At 39.3% G+C, this 27,840-nt stretch overlaps 1 protein-coding gene across 2 annotated transcripts in view; it reads left to right on the top strand.

Annotated features, from left to right (window-relative positions):
* Positions 1 to 5,760: 5,760 nt before the first annotated feature.
* Positions 5,761 to 27,840, top strand: part of LOC137186526 (unconventional myosin-VIIa-like) — a 70,724-nt gene continuing 48,644 nt past the window's right edge. Inside the window, exons 1-4 of one of the 2 annotated variants that reach the window (XM_067595520.1) lie at positions 5,761 to 5,852; positions 23,173 to 23,286; positions 24,391 to 24,543; positions 27,067 to 27,251. In XM_067595520.1, coding sequence (XP_067451621.1) covers positions 5,835 to 5,852; positions 23,173 to 23,286; positions 24,391 to 24,543; positions 27,067 to 27,251 — 470 coding nt within the window. In that variant the 5' untranslated portion in view covers positions 5,761 to 5,834. Of the gene's footprint in view, positions 5,853 to 20,244; positions 20,407 to 23,172; positions 23,287 to 24,390; positions 24,544 to 27,066; positions 27,252 to 27,840 lie in introns of those variants that run through there. The other variant, XM_067595523.1, reaches the window with a different exon arrangement.

The raw sequence follows: 27,840 nt of genomic DNA, 5'->3' as shown, positions 1-27,840 counted from the left end.
AGGTGTAGCCGAGGAAATGTCAACAGTCGTACTTCGACGTAATCTGCTAATGTGAGCCAATAACGGGTGAGGACACGGTAATCACAGCATTTCTTTCATATGTCTCCCTGAAAAAATGAAGCATGTTCCTGGTGTTTACTTTCTATATTCTCCACTACAACACTTGCTATTAGAAGTTGAAACCTTTAAACCAGTACCGGGTACTTGCCATCATGGCTCCGTCCATATCCATAGATGTTACTTTTAGATATAATGGCTGCTGTGTCAAACTTCAGTGTTCAGTCTTGTCCATCTTACTGTTATTAGACACATGTCTGAATTTGCTGCGGCCCCTCGACTCAGCTATTGATTCGCTCGCCAGTTAAAAAACAGAAATATTGATCATCCAAACTAACATCATTTTATTTGTCTGTATTCCACAAACATAAAATGTTTCCAAATTTTGTAAAAGCCCTTCACCCATCAGTTGCCCCAGAAAGTTACCCATAATCCATTGCCCTTTGGGTTCAATATTTGTCCACAGCTGTCCCATTAGAGGGTTTTACTCGGTCAGTCTGCCCTTCCCAGTGGGGGGTTGGTGGTGTTTCCCTCAGGCTCATCAGCAGGCGGTGAAAAGTGGGCAGGAATTAGATTTGGGTTCTCACCAAACTGCACAGCATTGCTCTGCAAGGCACCCAGAACGCCCAGATGTGTTTTCTTAAAGGGGACATATCATACACATTACCAGCTCTATATTTATAATCTCTACTGGAATATCTTTGTATGATTAACAGTTAAAAACTCCTTATTTATCTTCTACTGGTCCTTTATGCAGCCCCTCAGTTCAGCCTCTGTCTGAAACAGGCCGTTTTAGCTCCTGTCTCTTTAAGCCCCGCCTCCTGATGAGCCCGCTCTGCTCTGATTGGCCGGCTGCTACATAAAGAAACAAACTCGAAATGGGAACTTCTCAAGTACATCCACAGAAGTTCAAGCCAGACTCTGATCCGAGAGCGACAAAGGCTACCAACGGACGATCTGATGTCATCTGGAGGAGGAAGTAGAGGTGATTTTGCAAACAAAGCGTTCAGAGCAGTTTGAAGCCCTGACTTTTGACTTGCAGGGAGCATTTTTACATACACTCATCTCAAGTTTTGGAACTTTGACCATGTTTAACGTGATTGGACTATTGTTGCAATAGTAAGCTATCGTTAGCTTGGGTCTGAAGTAGCAGGAAACACTCCGCACTCCTTATTTGGAAGTTCCTGGCTCTAACTGCAAAAGATGGCGCTGACCATAAGCTGCAATTCTGAGTTTCAAACCGGCTCCAACACAAGCCAATGGTTTACGTCACAACAAGCTTTTATTATTGATTATTCCGATCTATTTTCTCAATTCACCAAGTAATCATTCAGTCTAAGAAATGTCGACTTTTGTGCCAGTATTCATGGCTGCAAGTGAAGGGCTTTTTGAGGCCTGCTTTAAAATGAATAAAAACAGAAAATGTTGATATTAAACAAAAATTACCAAACATTAATTGTGGTTTAATGTCCTGAGATTTTAGGAACCAGTATGGATGTAGCGGACGGACACAGCATTCAATCCAACACTCAGATGACAGAAACAAAGAGAGCAAAGGAAAATTTACCAACATCCTCCTTATCCCCTTTTTCATCTTCCTCCTTCAATAACAGCATCTCACTTACTTCTCTTTCTTCTCTAACTTTCCTCTTTTCCCTCCCTGTCTCTTCCTTCTTTTCCCCTCTCCTTCCTCACCATCTTTGTTTCCATTACTTTCCTGTTTTTCGTCCTTTTTTTGTTTCCCTTCATCATTCTCTCCTCTTCCTACATTTTTGTTTCTCCTCTGTTTTTCATTTTCATTTTTACCCATCTCTTCCTTTCTTTTGTGTCTCTGTTGCAGGATGTTTCCGTTTCACTGTGTTGCTCACCTTTTTTGCTAATCCGTCTTAACCTATAGTGCAGGTATAAAATCTGATATGTTTAGACACAGTGGCTGCACATAACCTTTGTCCCAGACCTCTGCCGGGGTAATTAGATGCTGAAATATTGATGTGTGTGTGTGTGTGTGTGTGTGTGTGTTGGGTGGAGAGAGAGAGAGAGAGAGAGAGAGAGAGAGAGAGAGAGAGAGAGGCTTGTATATCATTTAACGTGTATTTGTGTGTGTGTTGCTGTAATTCTTTCCATTTATTATTAGACCATTTTATGGCATTTGCTTCATTGGAGACTCAACAAAGGTCAGTCAGGAAGAGAGAGAGAGAGTAAACTGCAGCAGCAGGTCTGAAGTTGAAATGAATGCTGGTCAAACTGGTCTTCATGGTGTAAACAGCTGCATGGACACGGCTGCACGAGGACGGCTCAAACGTGGCTCTTCTGACAATTTACATGATCAAAAATAAATGTTTGCTTTGATGCTCCAGAAAAAATGTTTTAAGATCTGAGATAAAAAGTAAAAACCAGGCAGGAGAGTCAGACGCATGAAGCAAAGCATCAAGTCAAAGATATAGAAACATGCTAGCTGACATCTAAACGTGAGCGCCGCCATCGCTATGGTGGTTGCATATTAGGGAAAAGTTACAGCTTCCACTTTAATTAGAAACCTTTTGAAAAGTAGTTTCCAACCAGAAACCCTCTGGGATTTTAGTTGTTTAGAGCCGGTTGTCCTTCTGAAAGGCAGCTGTGATCTCTGCTAGGGGTCAAAGGTCAAATTATCCACATAAAACTGGATAATGAGAAAGTGAATAATTTACCGCTGTTAAAGGTGCAGGGTGTAGGATTTAGTGGCATCTAGCAGAACGGACCTGGACAGAAATGGAATATAATATTCATAAGTTTTTGTTGTTTTAATTAGTGTTTAATCACCTGAAAATAAACATTTTCGTTACCTTAGAACGAACCTTTATATCTACAGAGGGAGCGGGTTCTCTTCCACGGAGCCCGCCATGTTGCACCCTGAGAGGTACAGAGCCAGGCTAGCTGTTTCCACCTGTTTCCAGGCTTTATGCTAAGCTAAGTTAACCGACAACCTCTGGGGCTGTAAAATGAAGCCAATGTGGAAGTGCCAAAAACTGCAGTTCCTTGAATGGCCACTTGAGGCTCCAAAAGTTAGTCAATCCCCATAGTCCCCCATGTTAAAATGTCCAACTTTACAGCAGAAATAAACATGTTTACAGCCTGGTACAAAAAACGGTTTTGGTCTCTGTAGCTAATTTCTCTTTTCATGACAACAGATGTCTCCTCCTTCACTGTAAAGTTTATTCTCAGTGTTTGTGCTCTGGAGGCTTCATGTTTCCACGTCTCACTTGTGCAAGTTCTCTACTGAAACCTGATTGGCTTCCAAATAAACTAGTTGTGATGTCACAAATCCTGCTCTTAGCCCCGCCCCTTTAATTTAGATTTTCAATGAGCTCAGAGAAACTTTCCTTCTTCATCAGATGAATGTAAACAAACTGCACAGAGACGATCAAACTTTTCAACAGAAGGATCAAGAAGACACTTTTTTTCACTTTAAATTTAAAAGAACAACAACAACACAAACAAAAACTAGTGAGATGCACGTTTCAGTGCGTAAAATAAAACAGTTGCTAAACTTGCTGTTAAAACACAGAACGTTCCTTCTTGTAATAAAACATACGACCTGCGCAGTTTGGATGCAACGTGGTAACATAAAAAATATTGATTAATGCATCTACAGTCAAATAACAGTATTTCTACTCGAGCAGGTTGATAAAATGTGATAACGGAGGATTTTAAGTGACTGTAGTTTGTTCCTCAGGTGAGACTTTGACTCTCGGTTCAAAGAACCTGAACAAAAAACGTCTAATGAGGTCGAGGTGTCACGGCTGCCATGTGTCAACAAGTCAAAGGATCAAACTAAAGCTTCATTAAAGGAGGCTGAATAATTCACCAGGGCTAATCCTCTCCCCCCACCCCCCCACAACACACACACACACACACACACACACACACACACACACACACACACGCTGTACAGTTTGTATGGACATTCAACCAACTTAAAATCTCTCCCTGATCAATAACATATGCTACTACAACAAAAAGAGGTAATTGGGTTTGTAAACTTCAGGGTCATGTGACCTGGTTCTGAGTGTTAAATGTAAAGAAAAATAAGAAAATAGATATAAAAAAATATGCATTTTTCTTAAAGATGATGACATGCAGAGGAGTATTTGTACAGTCGAGACTTTTAGTTTAATACTTTTCTCAAAGTGAAATGAAACAATAAACTTTTCTAGAAGGTTGTGTTGAACAAATAAAATCACAAATTTAATCCAATTCACTTTATTTATAAAGCACAATTTGAACAAACACAAGGTTTCCAAAGTGCTGCACAGCAAGAGAAAAATAACAATAAATAGCAAAACAGAGCACAATAAAACGATGAAGGACACAATAGGATAAAAGTAATAAAATAAGATAGAATCACGTAAAATAGGATAAAAACAATTAAAATAAAATAAGATAAAATCACATAAAATAAGATAAAAACAAATAAAATCAAATAAGATAAAATCAAATAAAATAGGATAAAAAAAAATGAAATAAATAAAATAGATAAAGTGCAGTGCTCACACAAGATGCAACACGCTACATGGTGTCAGAAGCCAGTTTGGGTTTTAAGAAGAGATTTAAAATGAGACGACGAGGAGGCCTCATGTCTGATGTGCAACAGCAAATGAACGAGCAAACTCAATATATGCTTTAATAATATACAGTATAAGGAGAATTTTGAGGGACATTATAGTTTGAAAGAGCACATTTAAACATTTAGAAACAACTGCTGCTTCTTTTGCCTCTTGTCACTGAACAGGCAGAATATTACACACTATCAGTGCATAACATTAGTTCACATTTATGGTTGTGTTGTATAATATTTACCATTCACATACAATTAGTATATACTTCTGTCTCTACATGTATCTGGCTGCACTTTCTTAGACTTCTCTTCCCTTCTTTTTTTTCCTTTATATGTTCACCTCTGTTAGCCGCCTTTGTGCATGTCCTCTGTGTGTATGTGTGTGTGTGTGTGTGTGTGTGCGTGTGTGTGTGTGTGTGTGTGTGTGCGTGTGTTACCTACAGCATTTATATGGATCCTACAAGCAGACACAGTGCTGCTATTAAAAACCCAGCAGACTTTTAACAAGGCTGGTTTTTATATGTCTGCTGCTACTTTGATCATGTTTATAGGTAAAACAACACCTGAGTGTGTGTGTGTGTGTGTGTGTGTGTGTGTGTGTGTGTGTGTGTGTGTGTGTGTGTGTGGGAGAGGGGGATGTGGGGACTCGCCTCCCTTATGGGGACAATAAGCAAGTTCCCTTAACATAAATCATTAATTTTAGGGTGAAGACTTGGTATAAAGTTAAGGTTAGTTTAGGGTTATGTTAAGGTTAGTTTAGGGTTCTGTTAAGGTTAGGATAAGTCTCCTGTAAATGAATGTCAATGTAATGTCTTCTGAAGTGGTGGAAACACGGCTGTGTGTGTGTGTGTGTGTGTGTGTGTGTGTGTGTGTGTGTGGCTCCCCTGGAGCTGATCTGCACACTGTGGACTGGTCATTCCTACTTTTACCTTTTCCTTTGTTATTGTTATTGTTTTCTGGTATTTTATTTATGTACGTTACTTGTTGCATGTAGCATCTAACAGACATGAGACTGGTATCAATATCCTCACCTTAAACTTCTTAACTTGAGATGAAATATTCTCTGTGAATATAGATTTATAGATATAATTGCTCTGCATAAATGTCCTTATCGTTCTCTGTGTCTCTCTCAGAGTCTACAGGTGTCTGCTGATGTCCGATCAGAAGGACAGACACCAGAACCATGGTCATTCTACAGCAGGTGAGCACACACACACACACACACACACACACACACACACACAGATTACAGGATGCAGGTTCATCCTCATCTCATTACTCCTAAAACCTTTATCTGGCCCGTACCTGCACCTCTCAGTTTCCAATAGAACCCGACTGGTCCTGCAGAATTTGAGACCCGAAACTGATCCGAGACACACGGCTGTATTTTTCATCATGATTCCACAATGCAACGACCTTCCCCGAATCACTGGGATTTTAAGAAGCTCCCCTTGTGCAAGTTTTTGCTTTATTTCATGCGTTACTGACTGCTAGCTCGTCGGGCTAATGCTAATGCATCAGCTGTTTATCTTCCTGCTTCGTTACAACACAACACGCATCGACGCAGAATTAGCTTATTACCTTTAATCATTATTATTAATTATATTATATATAATTATTACAGTAACTTTTCTTATTTACTTTACTTATTTCCTGCCTCATCAGTCAGAGAGACAAACACCTCTGAGGTTGTATGATGTCAGTTTTCCTGGTTTTTGTTCCTTGTTACAGCTTTCTGTAAATAAGAAATTAAAAAAAACTTTTTGATTTTATACTTAAAATAGACTCAACTTCTGCAGTTTTACATAATACGTTTGTCTACCGTGTGTCTATTGTGTGTGTGTGTGTGTGTGTGTGTGTGTGTGTGTGTGTGTGTCTGCAGCTTGTTGCAGTGAAGGTGCAACACTCATTAATGATCAGCGACTCATTAAGCTGCATTGTTTGCACAAACAAAAACTCACGAATGCAAAGTTTCATCCAGTATCTTGTGTGATGTGGTTGCTCTACAAATGTGTGTGTGTGTGTGTGTGTTCGTGTGTGTGTGTGTGTGTGCGTGTGTGCAAGCATGCATCGGCCTTAGTGTCGGCCCTTTTAATACTCAGTTAATGCATTGCTGAACTCGTCAGTCTTTCTGATCGAATAATCAGCTCTGACAGCGTCCCCCTGCTGTGGGGGGGCGAAATGGGGGCGAGCCAGTAAAAAAACAAGCACACACACACACACACACACACACACACACACATGAACGCACACGCACACACACACACACACACACACACACACAGAGATCAGCTGATGCCCCTCACCCTCCTCAGTGGATATCTGTCTCATCATCACACACACTCTATCCTGCCTGACAACTTCCAAACTGTAAAAACTGTACCGGACAGGAAGTGTGTGAGTTAAAGTTCTGCTGCCACCGGATCACACACAAGAATTTAAATTGTTTTTATACGAGAGAAGACGGAAATTTGTGGATTAATATTTGATCCGTACCAGAGCATTTTTTATTGTCTGTGTGGAGGAAAGTTTTGGACGTAACTGGTGACGTTCTGGAGATGACTAAACATTTATGAAACATTTTTTTACAACATAACAGACACTTTTTAACTTTTCATTTTGACTTTTTACCACCATCTAAGGATATCTCGCAGATGAATCATCGTATATTTTGCGTCTTTTTGGATCTTTTTTGTGAACTATGATCAGGAGATCTTTTGTTTTCACCAGTTCACTGAATAACATCAACCAGTCAACACGTTGGAACAAGAAGGAGACGTTTATGTTTTAGTGTTCTGAAGTCCTGTTCACACTCAGAATGGTGCGCAGCTCTTAACGAGACCTGATAACCATGACAATGAAAATAAACAAGAAGGGATCTGATTGGTCGCCGGAGGGTTGGGACCCCAACGCACGCCGTCTGAGCTACAGAAACATCACCCTCATCAAGGTAAACAGGCTTCAACCAGAGGACACCGATGACTTTTACCGTTTTATTAAAGAATTTATCTGATTTAAATTCTAAAAACTTGCATCAGGTTTGTAAACACAAAATATCTGTGCACTGAGGTAGATTCAGGCTCTGTGTTTACTACTCATGTGATACTACAAGGCTACGCTAACAAAGACTTGTAGATTGCCAAAAAAGTGTCATAATACAAACACTTAATGGAAACAAGATGTAAAGGCTGACCAGGTGGATGTTTTGGTGTCTACATGGTCAGTATTTGCAGTGTGAACGTTTACTGGGTCAATGTGGTGCTGTGTGAAAGTTATAGACTGCAAAAAATAACGGACGTAGCCACCATGACGTCACCATTTGGTTTGTGGACTTCCGTTTTGAAGCCTCGAGTAGCATTTTTACCGTTGCCATCTTGGATTTTTGGAGCTGACCCTAACGCTAGCTACTAGCCGCTAGCTGCTAGCCGCTAGCTTCTAGCCGTTAGCTGCTACCCGCTGGCTGCTAGTTTGGTTAGCACAGTACATTTACAGTCTATGGTTAACTGTGATAATGCTAATGCTAACTTTTGCTAGCAAAAAACAGGCTTAAATCCATTAAAACAAAATGTACTTACCAGACAAAACCTAAACATCCAACACCTTAGAGGATCTTTCAGTACAACCAAATGCTGAACAAGACTTTTTTAAGGCGACCAAAATGTTACAATTAATTCTCATGAAGTGAAAACATGCTGAAATAGTGACGGCTGCATCTATACTCTGTAAATCTGGGGTTACGCCATGGTCACATTATCTAACCAACGTCGCCGCTGTGGTAGCGACTTGACTGTTATGGAACCCATCTGTCACTCAAAGCGCCCTTAATTATGCATAATTTTAAGCCTTAATAAAATTTAAACAGGTGAGTTATATAAAAGGTCATCCCTGTACAGTTTTCATGAAAGGAGAAATTAGCTTTAGAGACCAAAACCTTTTTTTGCACCAGGCTGTAAACATGTGTATTTCTGCTGTAAAGTTGGACATTTTAACATGGGGGTCTATGGGGATTGACTCGCTTTTGAAGCCTCAAGTGGCCATTTGAGGAACTGCAGTTTTTCTGCGTTGGCTCCATTTTCAGCCCCAGACGTTGCTGCTTGGTGAAAATCTTATCGCACAAATTTGAAACCTGCACACATTGGAGGTCACCATTTCATAAAACCACTGTGGTGACTTTTCCTTTGAAAAAATTTCAAGATCAAAGTGGAAAAATATTTATCTGGCAGTGGAAGCTGCAGTTTGCAACGTGAGATCATTTCCTGTTAATTTTGGCACGTTTCACTTTTCAAAATAAACTCCATTGTAAAAACGTGGCAGCGCCTCCGTTTGTGATCTGCATGTAAACAGAACTCGCAAATCACTTTTTCGAAACGTGTCCACGGTTTAGTTTGTTAAAGAAGGAAAACAAAGCTGCCTGGAAGGTTCTGGTCTCAGAAGGTCAAAGACTTCATCCCTCAGTAGAACAGGACCCGGGTTTATGATGGTAGCAGGCATAACTGGAACTTTAAATCAGACTCTGAAGTTTTAGTTTGCTCCATTTGTTGAGTTGAGAACAATACAGCTAGAACTGAGGCTGCAGCAAACAATACTGTACTTCAGAACCAGCCGACCATCCCTGTGGATGTTTGTCTCATCACACGCACTTTAACCTGCCTGACACACACTCAGGAAAAACTGGACTGGACAGAAACTGTGGATACTATTTGATCCACAACAGAATGTTTTTTTATTGCCAGTGTGGAGGAAAGTAGTCGATGTAACTGGTGAATAAAATTATTCTGAAAGTTACAGAAAGTTTTTGTGCTTTGACACACTTTCAGAGATCGACACTGTGGTTTGTTTGAGCATAAAAGTAGAACTGATGATGCAGCCGAACCAGAGATATTTACATCCTGTACATCCTCACTCTGTAGCACAACTCATTTATCAACTATGGAGCCTGATTAATTATACACTTTCATAGCAGCTAATCATAGTACATTTATTAATTTAAAAAAAGCTTTTACTGATTATGTAACACTACACACCACAAACTTTCAGCTTTATCATCGTCATGGAAACTGTGCTGCAGCCAGACAGTAAACAAGATCTCAAAGCAGCAACTATGCATCCATCCGTTAAATTACATTAAAATTAATAAATAAATACAATGTTTTGCTAAGTGATGATATTGACTGATTTGTTTAAGAGATATTTTTCATCCATTCATTCATTCATTCATTCATTCATCCATCCATCCATCTGTTCATTCATTCATTAGCTCTTATTTGACAGCCACAATAGGACCAGGACAGTATGTGTGTCACTGTGTGTGTGTGAGAGAGAGAAGAAGATTTTGTGTAAAATGTGTAAATGGAGGAAAAAAAACACTTTTTATTTTACTTTACTCTCAATTTTATACAAACTTCCTGGAAATTTTGCAGTAATTGCAGTAATTTGCAGGTATTTAATAGTTAACTTTTAGGACATTTTGCTGAGAGGTTGGTGCAATTTAATACAAATTATATATTTTTAAAAAGGGTTATACTGGTTTAATTGATAAGTATCTACTCATATTTGTGTTCACACGTAGCTCATTTGCAAAAAAATCTAAATAAATGAGACTGTTAACTCTTTAACTGACAGAAAACTCAGTTTTCAGTTTGTATTTTTGTGTTGTTGTTTCTTAAAAACTCTATAACGAGCACTTTATGCTACCAAATGACTGAACGTTTACAAAGAATTAACAATTACACTGCAGTTACTTTTAGGAAATTACTGGAAAAACCTAATATGCTAATATATTGTTTGACACACAAAACTACACACTGAAAACTGAGTATTTTCAGTCAGTTTAAGAATTGTCAAGAATCTATTTTATCAAGAATTAACACTTAAGTATGAACCCAAATATGTGTGGGTAATTATCAACTGACCAACTTAACACTTTTCTTATAATTTGTATCAAATCACACCTCCCTCTCTGTAAAACGTCCTAAATATTAACCATCAAATACCTGCAAATTACTCAGAAAATGTCTAGCAAATTATTATGAAATGAAAGGACCTGTAAAATAAAAACAAATTAACAGCAGAAGGACAAACAGCTGCTGTCACTTGACTTCTCTGTTGTCTATTTCTTACTTAAAATTGTATTATAGAAATATTTTCTCAATATTCTTGCTGTGAGCGTGTTTGCAGAGGCAGGAAACAGACTAAATGTTAATGTTAACTGTTCACTGAAGCAGAAGGGGAGTCTTGTCTGTCTCGTGTGTTTTTATGGACTCGTTTATTCACTGACAAATACCAGAACAATTATCCTGTCACTATATCTCATCCTGTGACCTTTGACTTGTATCTAAATGCAAATGAGGTGAGTCGGCGCCACTTTAAAAATATCTCTAACTCTAAAGTAACTGGACTAATCTGAGGTTGTTTGATGGTCTTAATGATCCTTCAGACTGTAAAATCTTGGGAAACACACGTCATGTTTCACAGAACGTGTGTCTGCAGAGCTCTGTTTTTTATCTGGTGGTAAAACGTTTAAACACCAGCAGGGGGCAGACTCACACCTGCAGAGAGACACTGTGCAGCCTGCAGTGAACATTACAGACCCTGCAGAGAGCTTGTACAGTATGACTTGTTGTAAACCTTTAACACAATCAGGGTTACAAGATAATAAAAAGCTGCAGCTGAAATTACAGAATCTTATTAACAGTGTGAAACTTTGGTAAATCGAACCACTCAGTGATCACACAGACTTTAAAATAATGAATATTCATTTGTTACGGAGCTCTAAAAGTCCAGAACTTCTTTTTAAATCTTGTGCAAGCAAGTTATTATCTTGTGCGAATGAGCAAGATATCCTGCCATGATAGCTTGATAATATCTTGTGTTTGCACAAATGCATCTTTAAAGAAGCAATGTTTTAACAATAACAATAGATCGCATGATGATGTGTAATGTGAGGGATCCTTAACACAACTCAGACTGTTTATGTTGCTCCAAATCTGCTGGATTTGTGAAGGAGAAACAGTTAAGATGTTTGTCAGTGTTGTGTTTCTGCTTCTGTTACTGCAGGTTTAAGTCTGTTTTGTCTGTGTTTCATGTGACAAGGACACGGTGACAAAGTGGGTGAGAAAACACCATTTGTCCCTACTTTCACCATCAATGCCACATAGCTTATGAATTGAACCATGCTTGTTAATTGGGTTTTTTTTAGCCATATGTCCATGATCAATCTGTAACTTGCAGACACATACTATCCCAGGTTTGTTTGTGGTTTGTATTATGTTTGGTTACGGTTCACATACCAGCAACATTTTTGGTTAAAGTAAAACACCGACAAGTTTTGTTAAGTTTAGTTATTGTTTATTGGGTTAGTTTCATAATTCAATCATATTCTTCCTGTTATCATACCCACCATGTGCTCCACAGATCAAATGAGGAGGCACCTAACGATGGCCTGTATTTATACACTGGGTGACATCATTGGTGATGTCACTGGGTTGGATCATGTGGGGGGGTGGTAGTAAATTAAGTTAACTAAGTTATTAACTGTGACTTTGATCTGTTTATGTACGGTTGCAAGTGTATTATATGGTAAGCGATGGAAAAGTGATTCACCATGGAGGTTGGTAAGATTGAATAACTTTATCTCTTACTTGTTTTTAGGAGAGACATGGGATGTACCTGCAGCAATGGTCCAGATTGACTCTGATGGACTGCTGATGGAAGGGTCTATTTAAGCAGTTGCTATTTGGCTGTCGGGGGGGTTAGTACATCAGTGTGTAGCTGTTTGCACATGATGATAAGTTAATATAAGTTCAGTTGTTGTGAGTTGAGTTTTGATCAGTTAGACCAAGTTAACTATTTAGCTGTTTTTTTGTTTTTGTACATATTTTGGTGCCACTTTTTCTTGTAAATAAGCCACCTTGTGATACCTGGACAAGGTTTCCTGTGTCTGCCTCCTACCAAGTGACTAGCCACTCCAGTCAGGCTACACCACAGACACATCTGTTTGTTGCTCTGTTTAGAGCATATGAATACAGTTAATCAGTATTTTAATAGACAATAATTCAGCCCAGCTCAAGCCCGTCAGCATTCAGTTATCAGCAGACTCAGTGCTGGTTTAAACACTCCTTAGTTGGAAGAAGCAGAATAAAAAGTGGGTGTTAAGCATCGTGCATACAGTATCTTTATTAGATAGAGATAATAGAGAGATGACAGGAGAGAGATGGAGAAAACATGCAATAAATATTCCCATCCGGATTAAAAACAGGGTTGTTTTGGTTTGCGGTCGACGTCTTAAACCCTGAACCACGTTTGTCCCGTGAAGACTCTTTTGGTTTGTTACCTTCCAACACAGGAGGGACATTAGCAGCTGTAAGTGAATACCCGGCTCATGTCTGGCCTGAATTATTTACCTGAAGAGAGAGATGATGAGAACAAACACCCGTCCACCCGCAGGCGGTATGGACATTACATCACTGCTGCGCTGCTAACATGACACCGACACTGTGGCTCGTCTCGGTCACGTTTGTCCAAAACATGGTTTGTCTTAGTTTATAGTAGAAACCATTGTCAAAGTCCTTTAAACTGCCCTCAGATGTTAGAGTGATGTTAAATTAGAGGTCAGGGAGTTTATTGTTTGAGGCTTGTATTGATTCTCTTGTACACACTTCCATTAAAAACATGACCTGATTGTGTCAGAAATTATTGTTTGTTACTCAGTAAAATACAAGATAAAGTTTTAGAGAACAAGCCAGATCAAATAACAGTAGTAGACTTTGTTGTGTCTGAAGAGTAAAGGTACTGTATAACAAAAATTGCAATATTACTTTTTGCAGGTTTGTGTAAAAGCTCAAATTTTCTTCTTTGTCACATTTTAACACACTGAACTTTATTCTAACTGTAAAACAGCTGCTTGCTTTCAATTTTAAAGTATTTCCAATAGCAATACTGGTTACCAGCAATCATCAGATGACATCATTTTTAGCTTTTTTATAGAGATATAACAGGGATTTTCCTGTTATATCTTTTGCTGCAACTCAAAACTGCTGGCTGCTGCTTGATCTAAAATTAAACTTTATTGGTAAAGTGCAGGTTCACACACAGACAAACAACAGCATTAGCAGGGAACACATAAAACATTTAATGCATGAAAGCTTCCCTAAAACCTGCAAACCTGCATCTGTGCTCTAGTCAAAAACTACCTGCCTGGTCCCCTTATTATTTCATAAAACAACCATTATTATTATCATTAACTTTATTTATTCAGGAAATCTCTTTTAATGCAGAAATAAATACATAAAAATCCACAAACACAGATGTTATACACTTGAACCTCTTTGCTGGCTGTTCTGACCATCACTGGCTCATGAATTAGCATCTCCGTCTCCATTCGTCTGGTTAGTTGACCCGCAGGCTTCATTGATCTTTAATTGACTTCTGTGAAGCTCTGAGTTAAAACAGCTCTCTGTCGATGTGCGACCGATGGCTGTGACGGGAGAATGGAGCGTGCTCTCATTAAATACACTCACAGCTGAATGTTTGTTTGAGGCGAATTCAGGTCAGTCAGTCAGCAGTTAAACAGTTCAGTCGTTTGTAGTTCAGCTCTCACCATTTAAAGGGGAAATAAGATGGGGTTTTTTTGTGATTTCCTGTTATTTTTATACTGTTATGATGTTGGATGTTAAACAAGGTCAAAGTTCCAAAACTTGAGGTGAACGTACACTATATTGCCAAAAGTATTCACTCACCCATCCAAATAATTGAAATCAGGTGTTCCAATCACTTCCATGGCCACAGGTGTATAAAATCAAGCACCAAGGCATGCAGACTGTTTCTACAAACATTTGTGGAAGAATGGGTCGCTCTCAGGAGCTCAGTGCATTCCAGCGGGGTACTGTGATAGGATGCCACCTGCGCAACAAGTCCAGTCAGGAAATTTCCTAAATATTCCACAGTCAACTGTCAGTGGTATTATAACAAAGTGGAAGCGATTGGGAACGACAGCAACTAATCCACGAAGTGGTAGACCACATAAAATGATGGAGCGGGGTCAGCGGATGCTGAGGCGCATAGTGCGCAGAGGTCGCCAACATTCTGCAGAGTCAATCACTACAGACCTCCAAACTTCATGTGGCCTTCAGATTAGCTCAAGAACAGTGTGTAGAGAGCTTCATGGCTGAGCAGCTGCATCCAAGCCATACATCACCAAGTGCAATGCAAAATGTCGGATGCAGTGGTGTAAAGCACGCCGCCACTGGATGCGTGAAGATGCGTTCTCTGGAGTGACGAATCACGCTTCACCATCTGGCGATCTGATGGACGAGTCTGGGTTTGGCGGTTGCCAGGAGAACGGTACTTGTCTGACTGCATTGTGCCAAGTGTAAAGTTTGGTGGAGGGGGGATTATGGTGTGGGGGAGGAACTGGTCTTGGCCCCTTAGTTCCAGTGAAAGGAACTCTGAATGCTTCAGCATACCTAGAGATTTTGGACAATTCCATGCTCCCAACTTTGTGGGAACAGTTTGGGGATGACTCCTTCCTGTTCCAACATGAAAGCAAGGTCCATAAAGACATGGATGAGAGAGTTTGGTGTAGATGAACTTGACTGGCCTGCACAGGGTCCTGACCTCAAACCGATAGAACACCTTTGGGATTAATTAGAGCAGAGACTGAGAGCCAAGCCTTCCCATCCAACATCAGTGTGTGACCTCACAAATGCGCTTCTGGAAGAATGGTCAAAAATTCCCATAAACACACTCCTAAACCTTGTGGAAAGCCTTCCCAGAAGAGTTGAAGCTGTTATAGCTGCAAAGAGTGGAGTCAAGGCAGGTGAGCCAATACTTTTGGCAATATAGTGTATGTAAAAATGCTTCCTGCAAGTCAAAAGTCAGGGCTTCAACCTGCTCTGAACGCTTTCCCCTTTCACACATGCAGTCTATCCCTGAAATGTTCAGGAACATTTCCTGCTTGGGGTCATGTGTGAACGGGAGCAGGGATGGATGTTCAGGGAAATCTGTACTGCCAGTTTCCCACCTCAAGACCTCGTAACATTTCTGGGAAAATGCCGGTACGGCTGTGTTGTGAATGACAGCGGCAACATTTCAGGGACAAACACATAAAGATGAAAGACGAAAGACGCTTTCACGTGGAGGGAGCGAACCAATCACACAATCATCAGCGACTTGTTTACGGTTGCCTTGCTGATGCTTTTGCGTGTGACTTGTCTCACGAACTTGTTGAATAATAAATACATTACAAGATAATTAGCACATTAGCATTGGCTCCTCGTCCACCATGTTCCTGAAAATAACTTCCGCCACATACACATACAACTGTTTTATGGCGGTTGGCGTCGATAAGTGTTGCATGACTGCCATCTGCTGGACTGTCCCTCGCTCCATCTATTCCATTATTGCCATGTATGTGTGAAAAGGTGCAAAATGGAAATGATCCTGAATGTAGCTGCATGTGTGAATAGTGAAAATCACTAGTGATGCCTGAAAGGTTATCACAGTAATTTACCGGGAACTATGTGTGAAAGACGCTGTGAAAGTTACCTCTACTTCATCAGATTGACGGCAGATTGTTCGCACATGCTCACAAACCGTCTCCCCTTCTGTAGCCTTTTTGTTGCTGAGGTTGTTCCAGCGGTTGTTCGCATCGTCCACTCGCATATTCCAACATGTACGGATGTATTTGAGAAGTTTATATTTGGAGTAAAGAAAGAGAAAAAGAAGTGAAATCCTGCTACTATAGTTCGTTTGCCGGAGGAAGCTTCCTGAAGCTGACCAATCAGAACAGAGTAGGCTCATCAGGAGGCGGGCCTTAAAGAGACAGGAGCTAAAACGGCCTGTTTCAGACAGAGGCTGAACTGAGGGGCTGCATAAAGGACCAGTAGAAGATAAATAAGGAGTTTTTAACTGGAAATCATGCAAATATATTCCAGTAGAGCCCCAGAATATAAATATAAAGATGAAAATGTGAATGATACGTTTCCTTTTAAGTGTTTTGATCATATGTTCCATTTCAAACTGATGCAACTTTAGTTTTTGGCCAGTTGCACAACACATTGGTTTCTGGATAATGGAAACTGTTTTCATTATCATTTTACTGCTGATTAATTTATTACAATATTGCAGTTTGTGACTGTCGGTGATGGGGCTTTGTTTGCATATATTATCATAAATGAAAAATGGATCAAATGACTGGGTGTAATGTGGGGGGGTCACATGACTCTGCAGATCACTGTTAGATGTTTTGGTTTTACGGCCGACAACTTAACTGTTTGTTTGTGGGGTTTTTTATGTTTTTTTGGATTAGTGATTAGTTTGGTTGTATCATGGGCTTACTGAACAGCCAAACTAATTGCATATTTTAATAATAATTCACAATTAATTAATAATATACAAACATGTTTGTTTTTTATGGTAACCAGTCAGACTGAATTTAGGGATTAAGGATTGTTTCACAAACTTTTATTCATCCTGCAGCAGAAACATTTTTGTTTAGTTTGTAGTTCTGTAATTTGAATTTGTTAAATACTGTAAAAAACAAACTAACTGATCAGTTACCAAACTCACCTGAATTACAGTTTATCCATCTGCACATCAGACACCTGTGTGATAAGAGATGAGAGCAAGAGAAAAGAAAGAAATAAAGAAAGAGGCACAGAAAAATAAATATAAAAGAGGAGACTAGAGACAGATACCAAACAGATCCTCTGTGTTAAATAATTCATGTGGTTTCTGATAGTTTGGCGTTGGACCCGTTCTCCCCATTACTCACAGACTGTGTGTGTATGTGTGTGTGTGTGTGTGTGTGTGTGTGTGTGTGTGTGTGTGTGTGTGTGACAGGTGCTCGGTGGTGTAATGTTCAGGTGTCTCAGTTTGCCAGACGGAGTATTTACTTAATTAAACTGACATATATGTAACACACACTCATCACACAAAACCCAACTCAACTCTCAGAACACAAACAGCTGCTGGTTCTTCTTCTCTCTTCTTACAGAACAGGAAGGAAAGAAACTAAGACAGAAAAGACAGACAGAGAAATGTGAGTGTAGCAGTTATATAATCCTACACAGTTGTACATCTGTAAGTAGACAAACGAGGAGGAAGTTCTGGATAAGCTTCCTGTTTAGTCAGGAAGAAGATTTTCTTCTTTAATTTTGGTCTTTGCCCGAGGAAGGTGAAGTGAGGAGACGCTCCGAGCAAAAACAATTAAGAATATATATAAAATTATACATATTTACATTGACACAGACGTCTACTGGCTGTGTGTGGTTGTGTCTTTCAGTTTAGTGCTGCTAAACCTTGTATGCAGGAGGACAAGGTGGCTAATTAGATCAACAGCTTCTAATTTGCTTCTAACAGGCTTGAGTTGAGTTGAGTGGAGTTAACATAACAACAAGTAAACAAACAAACAAACAAATGAACCTACCTTGGTAAGCTCATAGTTGCAGACACCGTGCATACAGTACAGTACCGTGCAAAAGTTTTAGTCACTAGAAGTAAAGTGAGGATGCTTTGAATACATTTTATTTATCAATTAGCTTGATGCAAAGTTGAGTAAACAGCAGAAACTTAAAGTAAATTAATATGTTGCTGTGAGCAGCTTTGTCTTTAAATCAGCAGCAGTTCTCAGTGTTTCAGGATATCAGAGACCATCTGTTGCAGGACTCCTTGTTCTTCTAGTTGATGAAGATAGATCTTTATGACTCTGGATGGATGTTTGGGCTCATTGTCCTGCTGCAGATGATCAGACGCCTCCCTGATGCTGCTGCGTTATGGATCTAAACATCTAAAGTGCCTAAAACTTTTGCACAGTACTGAATATAAAAATTATAGATAAATTATCAATAGACTGAGGTTGGTTGAAGTCAAGCGTCTCTTTAATTCAGATCACGTTACAGACATGGAGAGTGCGCAGAGTCTCCGTGGAGAATTCTGAAGAAGGAAAGAAATTCACTGGTATATATATTGATGGCCTTGATGGCCTTTGGAGGCACCTGTAGTTGTTTACAGATTCCCACCAGACCTAGACAAAGCTTTACAGAACTCTCCCTTCCACATGATATCAATATGACTTTGTCCTGCTGTTACCCGCGAGACCCTGCCGTCTAACATATAACCATACATGGTACACAATGCAAGGTACAGATTTTTCTATCTAAAAACATATTAAAATACACAATGTACCATAATTATATGAGATAAGATAAATACTGCAAACAATTGCAAAGAAAACCGCACAGTTTTGTGCTGAAATAAGCGCCTGAACAGCCGCAGGGAATGCACTGTTTTTTAAAAAGCCATCTATACTGCACATCCATCCATTTCCTCACAGAGGGAAGATGCTTAGTGAGATTCATCTATAACAATATTCATGTGATAAGACTGTTGTTTGAATTTTGGAGGTTCAAGTTTTTCACAAACTTTCTCTGTTTGTCTGATCACTGCTGAAACTACTGGGTGTTCCCTCTCATCCTTTCCTCCACTTTATAAAGTTCACTTTTACCAAAAGACTCTGAGTATTTGTTTTAAAACCTGAGCGGTTCAAACGAAGCACATTTACTGAAGCTGTGCGACTATTTAATGGTAAAGCGTTAGCGATGTTTTTAGCCATGCAGCCAGTCGGGACGTCAGATCAGAAAACATATGGATTGTTTTGGTAGTAAAACAACATGTTTCCAACATTCACCTCTGAAGGAAACACAAGGCTTTTCATAATAATTCATCTTTTCTAACTGTATATTTTATAATGTTGCTGTTGCTGCTAAATGCTGTCAGTATTATTATTATTATTATTATAATTAGTGGAAATATAGTAGTAGTAGTAGTAGCTGTAATACTGGTATTGTTTATTAATATTATCCTAATACAGTCCTTAATGTTTGTCAATCAGGAAACATAGTTAAGTTTTATCCTGCAGTACGAGTCTGTAGTTTATTTATCTGCATCGAAATCCAACACCGTACAACACACCTGAGGAGGAAGTGACATCTTGTTGCCATGGGCGACAGGAGAGGTTGTGGAGGGCTGGGTTAACAAGGTGTGAGTGTGTGACAGAGAGAGAGAGAGAGAGCAGGAGGATTGTCCCAAAGTAGAAACTTCAAAGTGATCTGGACACTAGAGGAAAGCTGGATTTTATTTCATATTTTTGAATCGATTTCCGTCTTTATGGACAGTTTAGAGCGGACGAGGAATATACAGAGAGACAAGAGCGAAGGTCACAAACCAGGATGTTTCTTTTGTTCTACCCTGTTAGATAAAACAGATGCTGACACTTTTATTTCTTGACATCATTTTTTTGGCGTCTCTTAAAGGATATTTCAGATGGGTTTTTTTAGATGAATCCAGTGAAGAGAACCAGAGGTGATATGTGACTGTGTTCTGCTGGAATCAAACCTGTGATGAATCTAACCTGTTGAACCATGAAGGTTGTTCTCCTGTGGAGATAATCTGAGTTCTAGTTTGCTGTTTTATGTGGATATTTGAACATTTTTCCGTGTTTGTGCTTAAGGAAGGTACAGAAGAAACTGATATTACACAAATCAATATCAAATCAACACCTTTCCACTCGTAATTGTGGATTTTTTTTTTCCATTTCTGTGCGGAGTATAAGACTGCATCGTGTATCTTTGTCAGAGTGTGTGTGTGTGAAGATGTACAAGCGTCGGGACTATGTGGAGCTCTATGAGAAGGATCAGGCTAAATGGGCGCTGATACGCAACGTCAACACTGTGATGAAACACAGCACACTGCTGCCGGTACGCTGCAGCTGCGTGAGTGTGTGCGTGTGTGTGTGTGTGTGTGTCTGTGTGTGTGAGAGAGAGAGAGAGAGTGTGTGTGTGTGTGTGTGTGTTTTAAGCTTCATGAGTCATAATTATATGTCTTTACTCTGTGGGGTTTGTATTGCGTAAGATACGTGTGTGTGATCCCTTGTTTCATGCATCATTATATCAATTATATGTCTGATGTGTGTGTGTGTGTGTGTGTGTGTGTGTGTGTGTGTGTATGTGTGTGTGTGTGAGAGAGAGAGAGATGTTGTTTTATCTCACTTTGCATAACTGTGTGGTTAAATAATTATGTTTTGTGTCATGAAATGAGTCATAATTGTACATCTGAAAACTGTGTTTAAACATATTCGGCCGTGTGTGTGTGTGTGTGTGTGTGTGTGTGTGTGTGTGTGTGTGTTTCGTTGCATGTAACTAACAAATGCAACAATTTGTGAGCAACCAAAGACTCCTTTGATATACGTAACACTTTAACTTCAGTCTTTAACATCATAGAAACTGACAACATTAAAAGAAAAGTTTGACAATTTGGGAAATACGTTTATTCGCTTAGATAGTTTATTGATATGATTGATATTATTCTCATATCAGTTGGTTAGATTAGCTGAACACACAGACTGGAAACAGCCTTTAATGTTTTAGCTCCTCTTTCATTTGAATGAAGCAGGTCCAGCAGCGCAGCAAGGATGCAAACGCAGAGGACAAAAACCTCTCATCTGTCAAGGCCTTACGTCAGCCAATCAAATACATGCAAGACATTACTGGCTGTTTGTAGCAGGAATGGTGTATTGATACAGTGATAGATAAAATTATGGCCTTTTGTTTTAGTAAAGTTGTAAAATCCTGCCAGTAAACTGCTGTGTGGTGTTTTCAAGATCATTGATCTGTTACTCAAACTTATATTTTGGCATTTTGGGTAAAAAATAATGTTTGGAGATATTTTTGTTTATCGTTCATGAGCAATGAACACATTCATCGGCTCATTCAGTAAACAGAAGCTGTGAGTTCAGACGTTATTTTGAGCTTACAGATGTAAGAGCGGTTTGAAGATGTTTCAGTGAACCTCGTGGATCTCCGTCTACAGAAGTCTGAATGCTCGGTAGTTGCTTGAACAGCCGCTAACAAACCGTCGCTCCTTATATTTTATCAAGGACACGCCTTACTAGAAAATGATGCTCTTCTCCACCGATCCCATTCTCCTCCATATTGAACTGTATGTCACTGTCCCATAGATATGAGAAGGCCTCCCTAAACTCTCTAACTGTTTCCACCCAGTTTTAGCAACAAAACCTGGGAGATTGTCCTCAGTCTCTATGAGCGATGTATTTCCAGAATCCTCAAAGACTCTTCAAACCATCTGGATGAAAACTATATTGTGTCAGAAGAAGAAGAAGGAGGGATTTTTAACCTCAAGTTTCTCAAGTTGCACCTCAGTTTCCTTTCCAGGTAGCTGCTGTTTTTGTACAACAAAAGAAAAATATGAGCAGAATATTTTGTAGAAAAATATAAAATAATAGAAAGTAGCATCAATTCAAACTGGGAATTCATCTGGCAGAACACGTACCAGCAACCTCAGCCATCTACTGATTCATAAAACATGTTGGACACATTTCTTACGAGCTCTGGTGGCGCCTGGTTGTTGGTGAAGGTGCAAAACATAAAGGTCTTATTGTCGTCTGTCAGTCTTATTTTAGTTCATGCATCGACAGTTCTGTTTATATTCATTTACTTTCTCTGTGGCTTGAATTAGCTTGAATCTCAATAATAATTTATCACAAAAAAGAAAGTAACACTAATATAGACAAATATAACTGATCATTGAGTCTTTGAAGATTCTGGATGAAGCTTCAGTGAATGTAAATATATATTTACAATGTTTACACAGTTAATTATTTATATATCTGTGCTTTATTATTTACATATTTACAGGTTCAAATGTTTGCAGCAGCATCCTGTGAAGGTTAAAACAGTATTGAATCTGCTTCTGTGGTTTTACCTTCATTACAGTTGGATCTGCCTCAGTCTAGCCTATGATTGGTCGGTTTAGTCACATGTGCCTTAGAGACGAGGAAGTGTTGTTATGACTCTGATTCTGCTTAAAAAGTCACTTGTCTTCATCCTGCTATTTTCTCATGAAGAGTGTCCAATTACCACCTATCGAACCCTCACGTTACAGTAATATAGAAGAGGAATCAGAGAACTTTCACAGTATTCACTCACCTGTCTGTATTAACGCTTCTCTCCTCTCCTACATAACGACTGTCCGCTGGTCAGATGAGCTTCCTGTCCACCTCGACACGTTCCTGGTACATATTTCCAGTCCAGGATGAAATGTTCTGTCTGGTCCAGGAGATCATCTGGGGTTCATTACGCTTTTCACACTGCACCATTTAATGAAATACTAGAATATTAAGATGATTAATTAAGACGATATGAAGACGCTGAGTCTCCAGACTGCATTAATCCTGGTGCGGAGTGAAAATGATTCAATTATTCAATCAAAGAAACTGATCATCTTACAAATATAAACTCCAAATGATAAATTTGTTAAACTAATCAATTACATTTTGATCATTTTTCCTTTGATTTGACATGAAATATGGAGACGCTGTAATCAACGGTTCTGGTTCTGGTTCTGGTTCTGGTTCTTCCTCTGATGGTGATTTGACTAAATTATGATTCTGTTTCTGATCCTGATCCTGGTTTTGGTTTTAATTCTTGATTTTTTTTTGTCCTCAGGGCGACTATGTCTGGTTGGACTTGAAGACCGGTCGGGAGTTCGAGGTGCCGATCGGTGCTGTGGTCAAACTCTGTGACTCAGGACAGATCCAGGTGGTGGACGATGAAGGAAACGTAAGAGCTGCTTTTTGGTTTTTGGTTGTTTTTTTTTTACAAAGGAGCTTCAAGATTTTCTGGAGTGTTGATAGTAACTTAAAGCAGTACTTCTGCATTTTAGAAAATATGTTTGTTCGCTTGTGCCGACAGTTAAATGAGAAGATGACACCACTTTCATGTCTGTGAGCCGAGCAGGCTTAGCTTAGCTTAGCTTAGCTTAGCTTAGCTTAGCTTAGCTTAGCTTAGCTTAGCATAAAAACTGGAAACAGGCTCCGATAAAATCAACATTAAAGCACCTTTAAGCTCAATAATGAACTCTTATATATTGTTTGTTTCATCTGTACAAAAACTGAAGTATAAAAATTGACAATTCACCATTTTACAGGGTGACTATAGACTAAACACAGACTGTTTCTTTAGACAAAGGGAAACCTCCGGGCTTAATTCAGGCACATTCACACTGAGCAAAGGATGTAGTTAAAATGCCTTTACTGGTTAGATATATATCATATTTTCTACAGACTTGCCTTTATGTAATGTTGTCTTTTGATCATCTTTCTTTTAAACTTTTTATCATCTCTTTATTGTCTTTCTTTGCCTTTGGCCGCCATCTTTTTAAGGTCAGATCTGTTATTGTTTTCTGTTTCATGTCTTTACTTTGCATTTTACTGCTTTTGCTTTGTCTGTCAAAGCACTTTGTAAACTGTGTTTTTAAAAGGTGCTATATAAATAAAGATATTATTATTATTATTATATCAAAGTTTAAAAAATCTATAAAGAGCCACACTCTGAGGAAACCAGAAATAGTCCGGCACTTAACTTTGGTACGGATTAAACAATGAAGATATAACCTTTTAATTAGTTAATTATTAATGAGTCAACTCTTTTGATGAGAGTGGCATCAAAATATTCCCTGAAATAAATGTTTAATCATTCCTTTAACATCAGCTGTAAAGTTTTACAGCGTTAAAGGGGAATAAAAGCACTAAAGCAGTTCATTAGAACTTCTATCATGAAGGCCAAATGAAAGCTGGAATAATGATGCAACTGTCGTGTTACTCGTTATTTTGGATCAGGAGTGTTGACAGGGTCATTGATCATTATCAATATATACCCGTCCAGGAACACTGGATCTCCCCCCAGAATGCCACCAACATCAAGCCAATGCATCCCACCTCCATCCACGGTGTGGAGGACATGATCCGCCTGGGAGACCTCAATGAAGCTGGAATCCTTCGTAACCTGCTGATCAGATACAGAGAGAAACGAATATATGTGAGTATCACTGCAGTAAAGCTCTTCTACTACTGATACAGATATACTGTGCTGCTATAACCTGCTGATCTGATACAGAGAGAAACGAATATATGTGAGAACACAAACATTTTCACCAGGTATTAACTAGGGATGTGCAGAAGGCCCGGTATTTGTATTTGTATCTGTATTTGTTGAGGCAGCAAAATTATTTGTATTTGTATTCAAATAAAGGCGGAAAGAGGCTTAAAAATCCTGTTTTTGTTTTTATTAGGCTTTTAATTAAAGTGTTACGTTAAGTGTTCATGAAGCTTGTATCAGTAGCTCAGCTTTATTTCTGGGGAACACTCCCAACTCCGGGAGTGATGTCCAAATTAGGAAATATGCGTCATGTAGCAGGTGGATGTGACTCCCCTCGTTGAGACCTGCTGATAGACGTCACAGAGGAGCAGAGGAGAGACACTGAGATAGTGATGTAACCGACCTGTGTGCTGGTATTTGACATGTTTTTTTTCTTCCTGAAAACAAATAATTTTTACAAATATTTGTATGAAACAAATATTTGTAAAACCCCACTATTTGTGCTTTGCAGAATAACATATTTGTATTCGGGCACACCCCTATTATTAACATGTGATCTACAGTCATATATGAGTTATGACATCTGCTTATGGGCCGTGCTTTAATAAGTCGTTATTTTAATGTGTAATCATCAGTTAATACCAGGTGTAAATGTGAGTCATACAGCTCATATTAGAAGTACCACAAACCAGGAGACAACATCTTTTACTTGAGGAGTTTATGTGCACTTTGTTCCTAGATCTGTTATTTCTGTCATGATGAATATTATGCCAATAAAGATGGTAAAATACTCATTAAAAACAGCCAGATTTCTAGATTTCTAACTGTTTAATGGTTTTGTGGGGCGGTAAAGTCTTCCCTTCATCCATTCATGTTTACCATCACGCTGCTGATACTGTTCACTGCTTTCTTGCTTTTCTTAAACTGCTTCTTAAACCTTCATCCGGGGCTGAAATGATCTTTACTAACACTCTGAGTGATATCTCCCAAATCCAACCTCAAGACTTCTGCTGTCGGCTGTTTTTTTTCTGCTCTCGTCTCCATTTCTTGCTTCTGTATCTTCTCTTTTGCCCTCCTCGCTCTCCTCCGTGCTTCCTCATCCCTCTTCTTCCTGTTTCCTCTGAAGACAAACTGTGGCGGCAGGGTAAGTCAGCTCCTGGACATCGAGCATGGCTGCAAAAGTATTTAATGCACCTGCACGGCCTCAAAAACAGCAACATGCATTATATTTCCTGTTCAGTTGTATCTGTAAACTGCATGTATGTTGCATGCTTTGAATGCTTCATGTTGGCATCTTAAAAACTCTAAATTGAATAGAAATCACAGGTTTCATTGCAAAATGTTTATATTTTCTTTACACATGAATGAAGGATTCTGCTGAGGGTAACCAACTCATTTAAAATCATCTCCATACTTTGTTTTATTTAGTAAAACTTTATTTTGCACCTACTTTTTTGTGATAACTGACTGCTTTCATTGAGAAAATACAGTATGTCTTGACTAAAAGACAAAACTAAACGTGCATAGAGGGGGAAAGCTCTACTTTTCTGTTAGGTAGAAGCTTTGTAAGTATCATGTTTCTGCAGGACGAGTCAAAACGCTTCATAGGACTGATTCTCTCAGGCTCAGCGGTAACCGAGCAGCTGGTTTGTTTCCAACATGGCCGTCTGTTCTCCGGTTGGCGAACACTGATACGTCCTCTTTGTCATCCTTCGCCACCTGAGTTACGAGACCTGCGTCACCTCATCCGCCCTCCACCAGCCTCAGCTCGCTGCTCTTTAAATATTCGATTTTTATATTTGATTTGATAAATAATCACATAATAAGTTGGCAGACAGATTGCAATTCAGTTCAGGAATCATCTGAGAAGAGTTTGATCCACAGAACATTTAGATTTTCAAGCATTAATTGTGTTTATTTATTAGTTTATTTACAGTTGTATGATTGGGGGAAATAATGCTACAGGTGTGATGTCTGCAGCCGTCGTCCGTCCATCGGAAGACTTTTAATTTCAGGTCAAAACAACTAAACAAATGAATAAAACAGATCCAGGATAACAGAAACAGTGTGCATGTGTATACATTACATGTGCATGCATTGATGTATACAGTAGATGCAAGAGAGAGTGTGAGTATATGTGATGCTTTTATTCATTTAAAGATGGATTTGACCAACACTGCTAATTGATCTTTTACACTTAAACTGGCCTTTTATTGGAAATTAGCTACTGGATCAAAATAAGTCAACATCTATAGAGATTTTACAGTCCGCTGGCATGAAATTTGCTAAAATAATTAGCATCATGTTGGCCTGAAAACGCCCTAAATCCATTTAAATCCTGTCTGATCAACCAACTATCTGTCCTGAATCATTTAATGTATCAATCCACTGTGATTAGCAGTAACTGATTGACCCTTGATTACTGTCCTCCTCTTCCTCCTCCTCTTCCTCCTCCGTCTGCAGACGTACACCGGCTCCATCCTGGTGGCCATCAACCCTTATCAGCTGCTGCCCATCTACACGGCCGACCAGATCCGCCTCTACACCAACAAGAAGATCGGCGAAATGCCGCCGCACATCTTCGCCATCGCTGACAACTGTTACTTCAACATGCAGAGGAACAACCGCGACCAGTGTTGCATCATCAGGTAGGAAAGAGTCCAGACTCCAGGTAGAAATCCAATTCTCCAGTATGTGACAGAGATCTTACTCGGGATGGTAACGTCATAATTCAGCAGCTATTGGACGGATCGCCATGAAATTTTTCGCCATGACATTCATGGTCCCAAGAAGCTGAATCCAGGTGTTTTTGGTGATCCCTTCACTTTTCCTCTTCAGCCACCCACATGTCAAGTTTTCATATCAACATCTCGTTATCTAGAAGATGGATTGGCACAAAATTTAGAACAGACATTCATGGTTTCCAGAGTATGAATCCTAACGACTGGAGATGCTCTTATTTTGGGTTCATACCGCTATAAGGTCTGTAGTTGTCATCTGGGAAATGTAGTAAATAAACAGATGTTTGGGGGGAGTTTTATGTCCTTTCCTTTAGCAGCAGGTTCACATTTGAGTTAGTTTGTCTCCACAGTTTGATGATCACACACCTGCAAAACTATCAACCTCAGCTAACATGCTAACACGTTAAACTAAGGTGGTAACAGTTAAATCTTGAACACATCTATCTGTTTGGTTTGCATTTCTTTACAGCCTCACAACGCTGCTGCCGTGTCTATA

The sequence above is a fragment of the Thunnus thynnus genome, chromosome 7 (assembly GCF_963924715.1).
Source record: "Thunnus thynnus chromosome 7, fThuThy2.1, whole genome shotgun sequence".
Lineage (NCBI taxonomy): Eukaryota > Metazoa > Chordata > Actinopteri > Scombriformes > Scombridae > Thunnus > Thunnus thynnus.
This window is presented reverse-complemented; position numbering and strand designations above follow the sequence as displayed.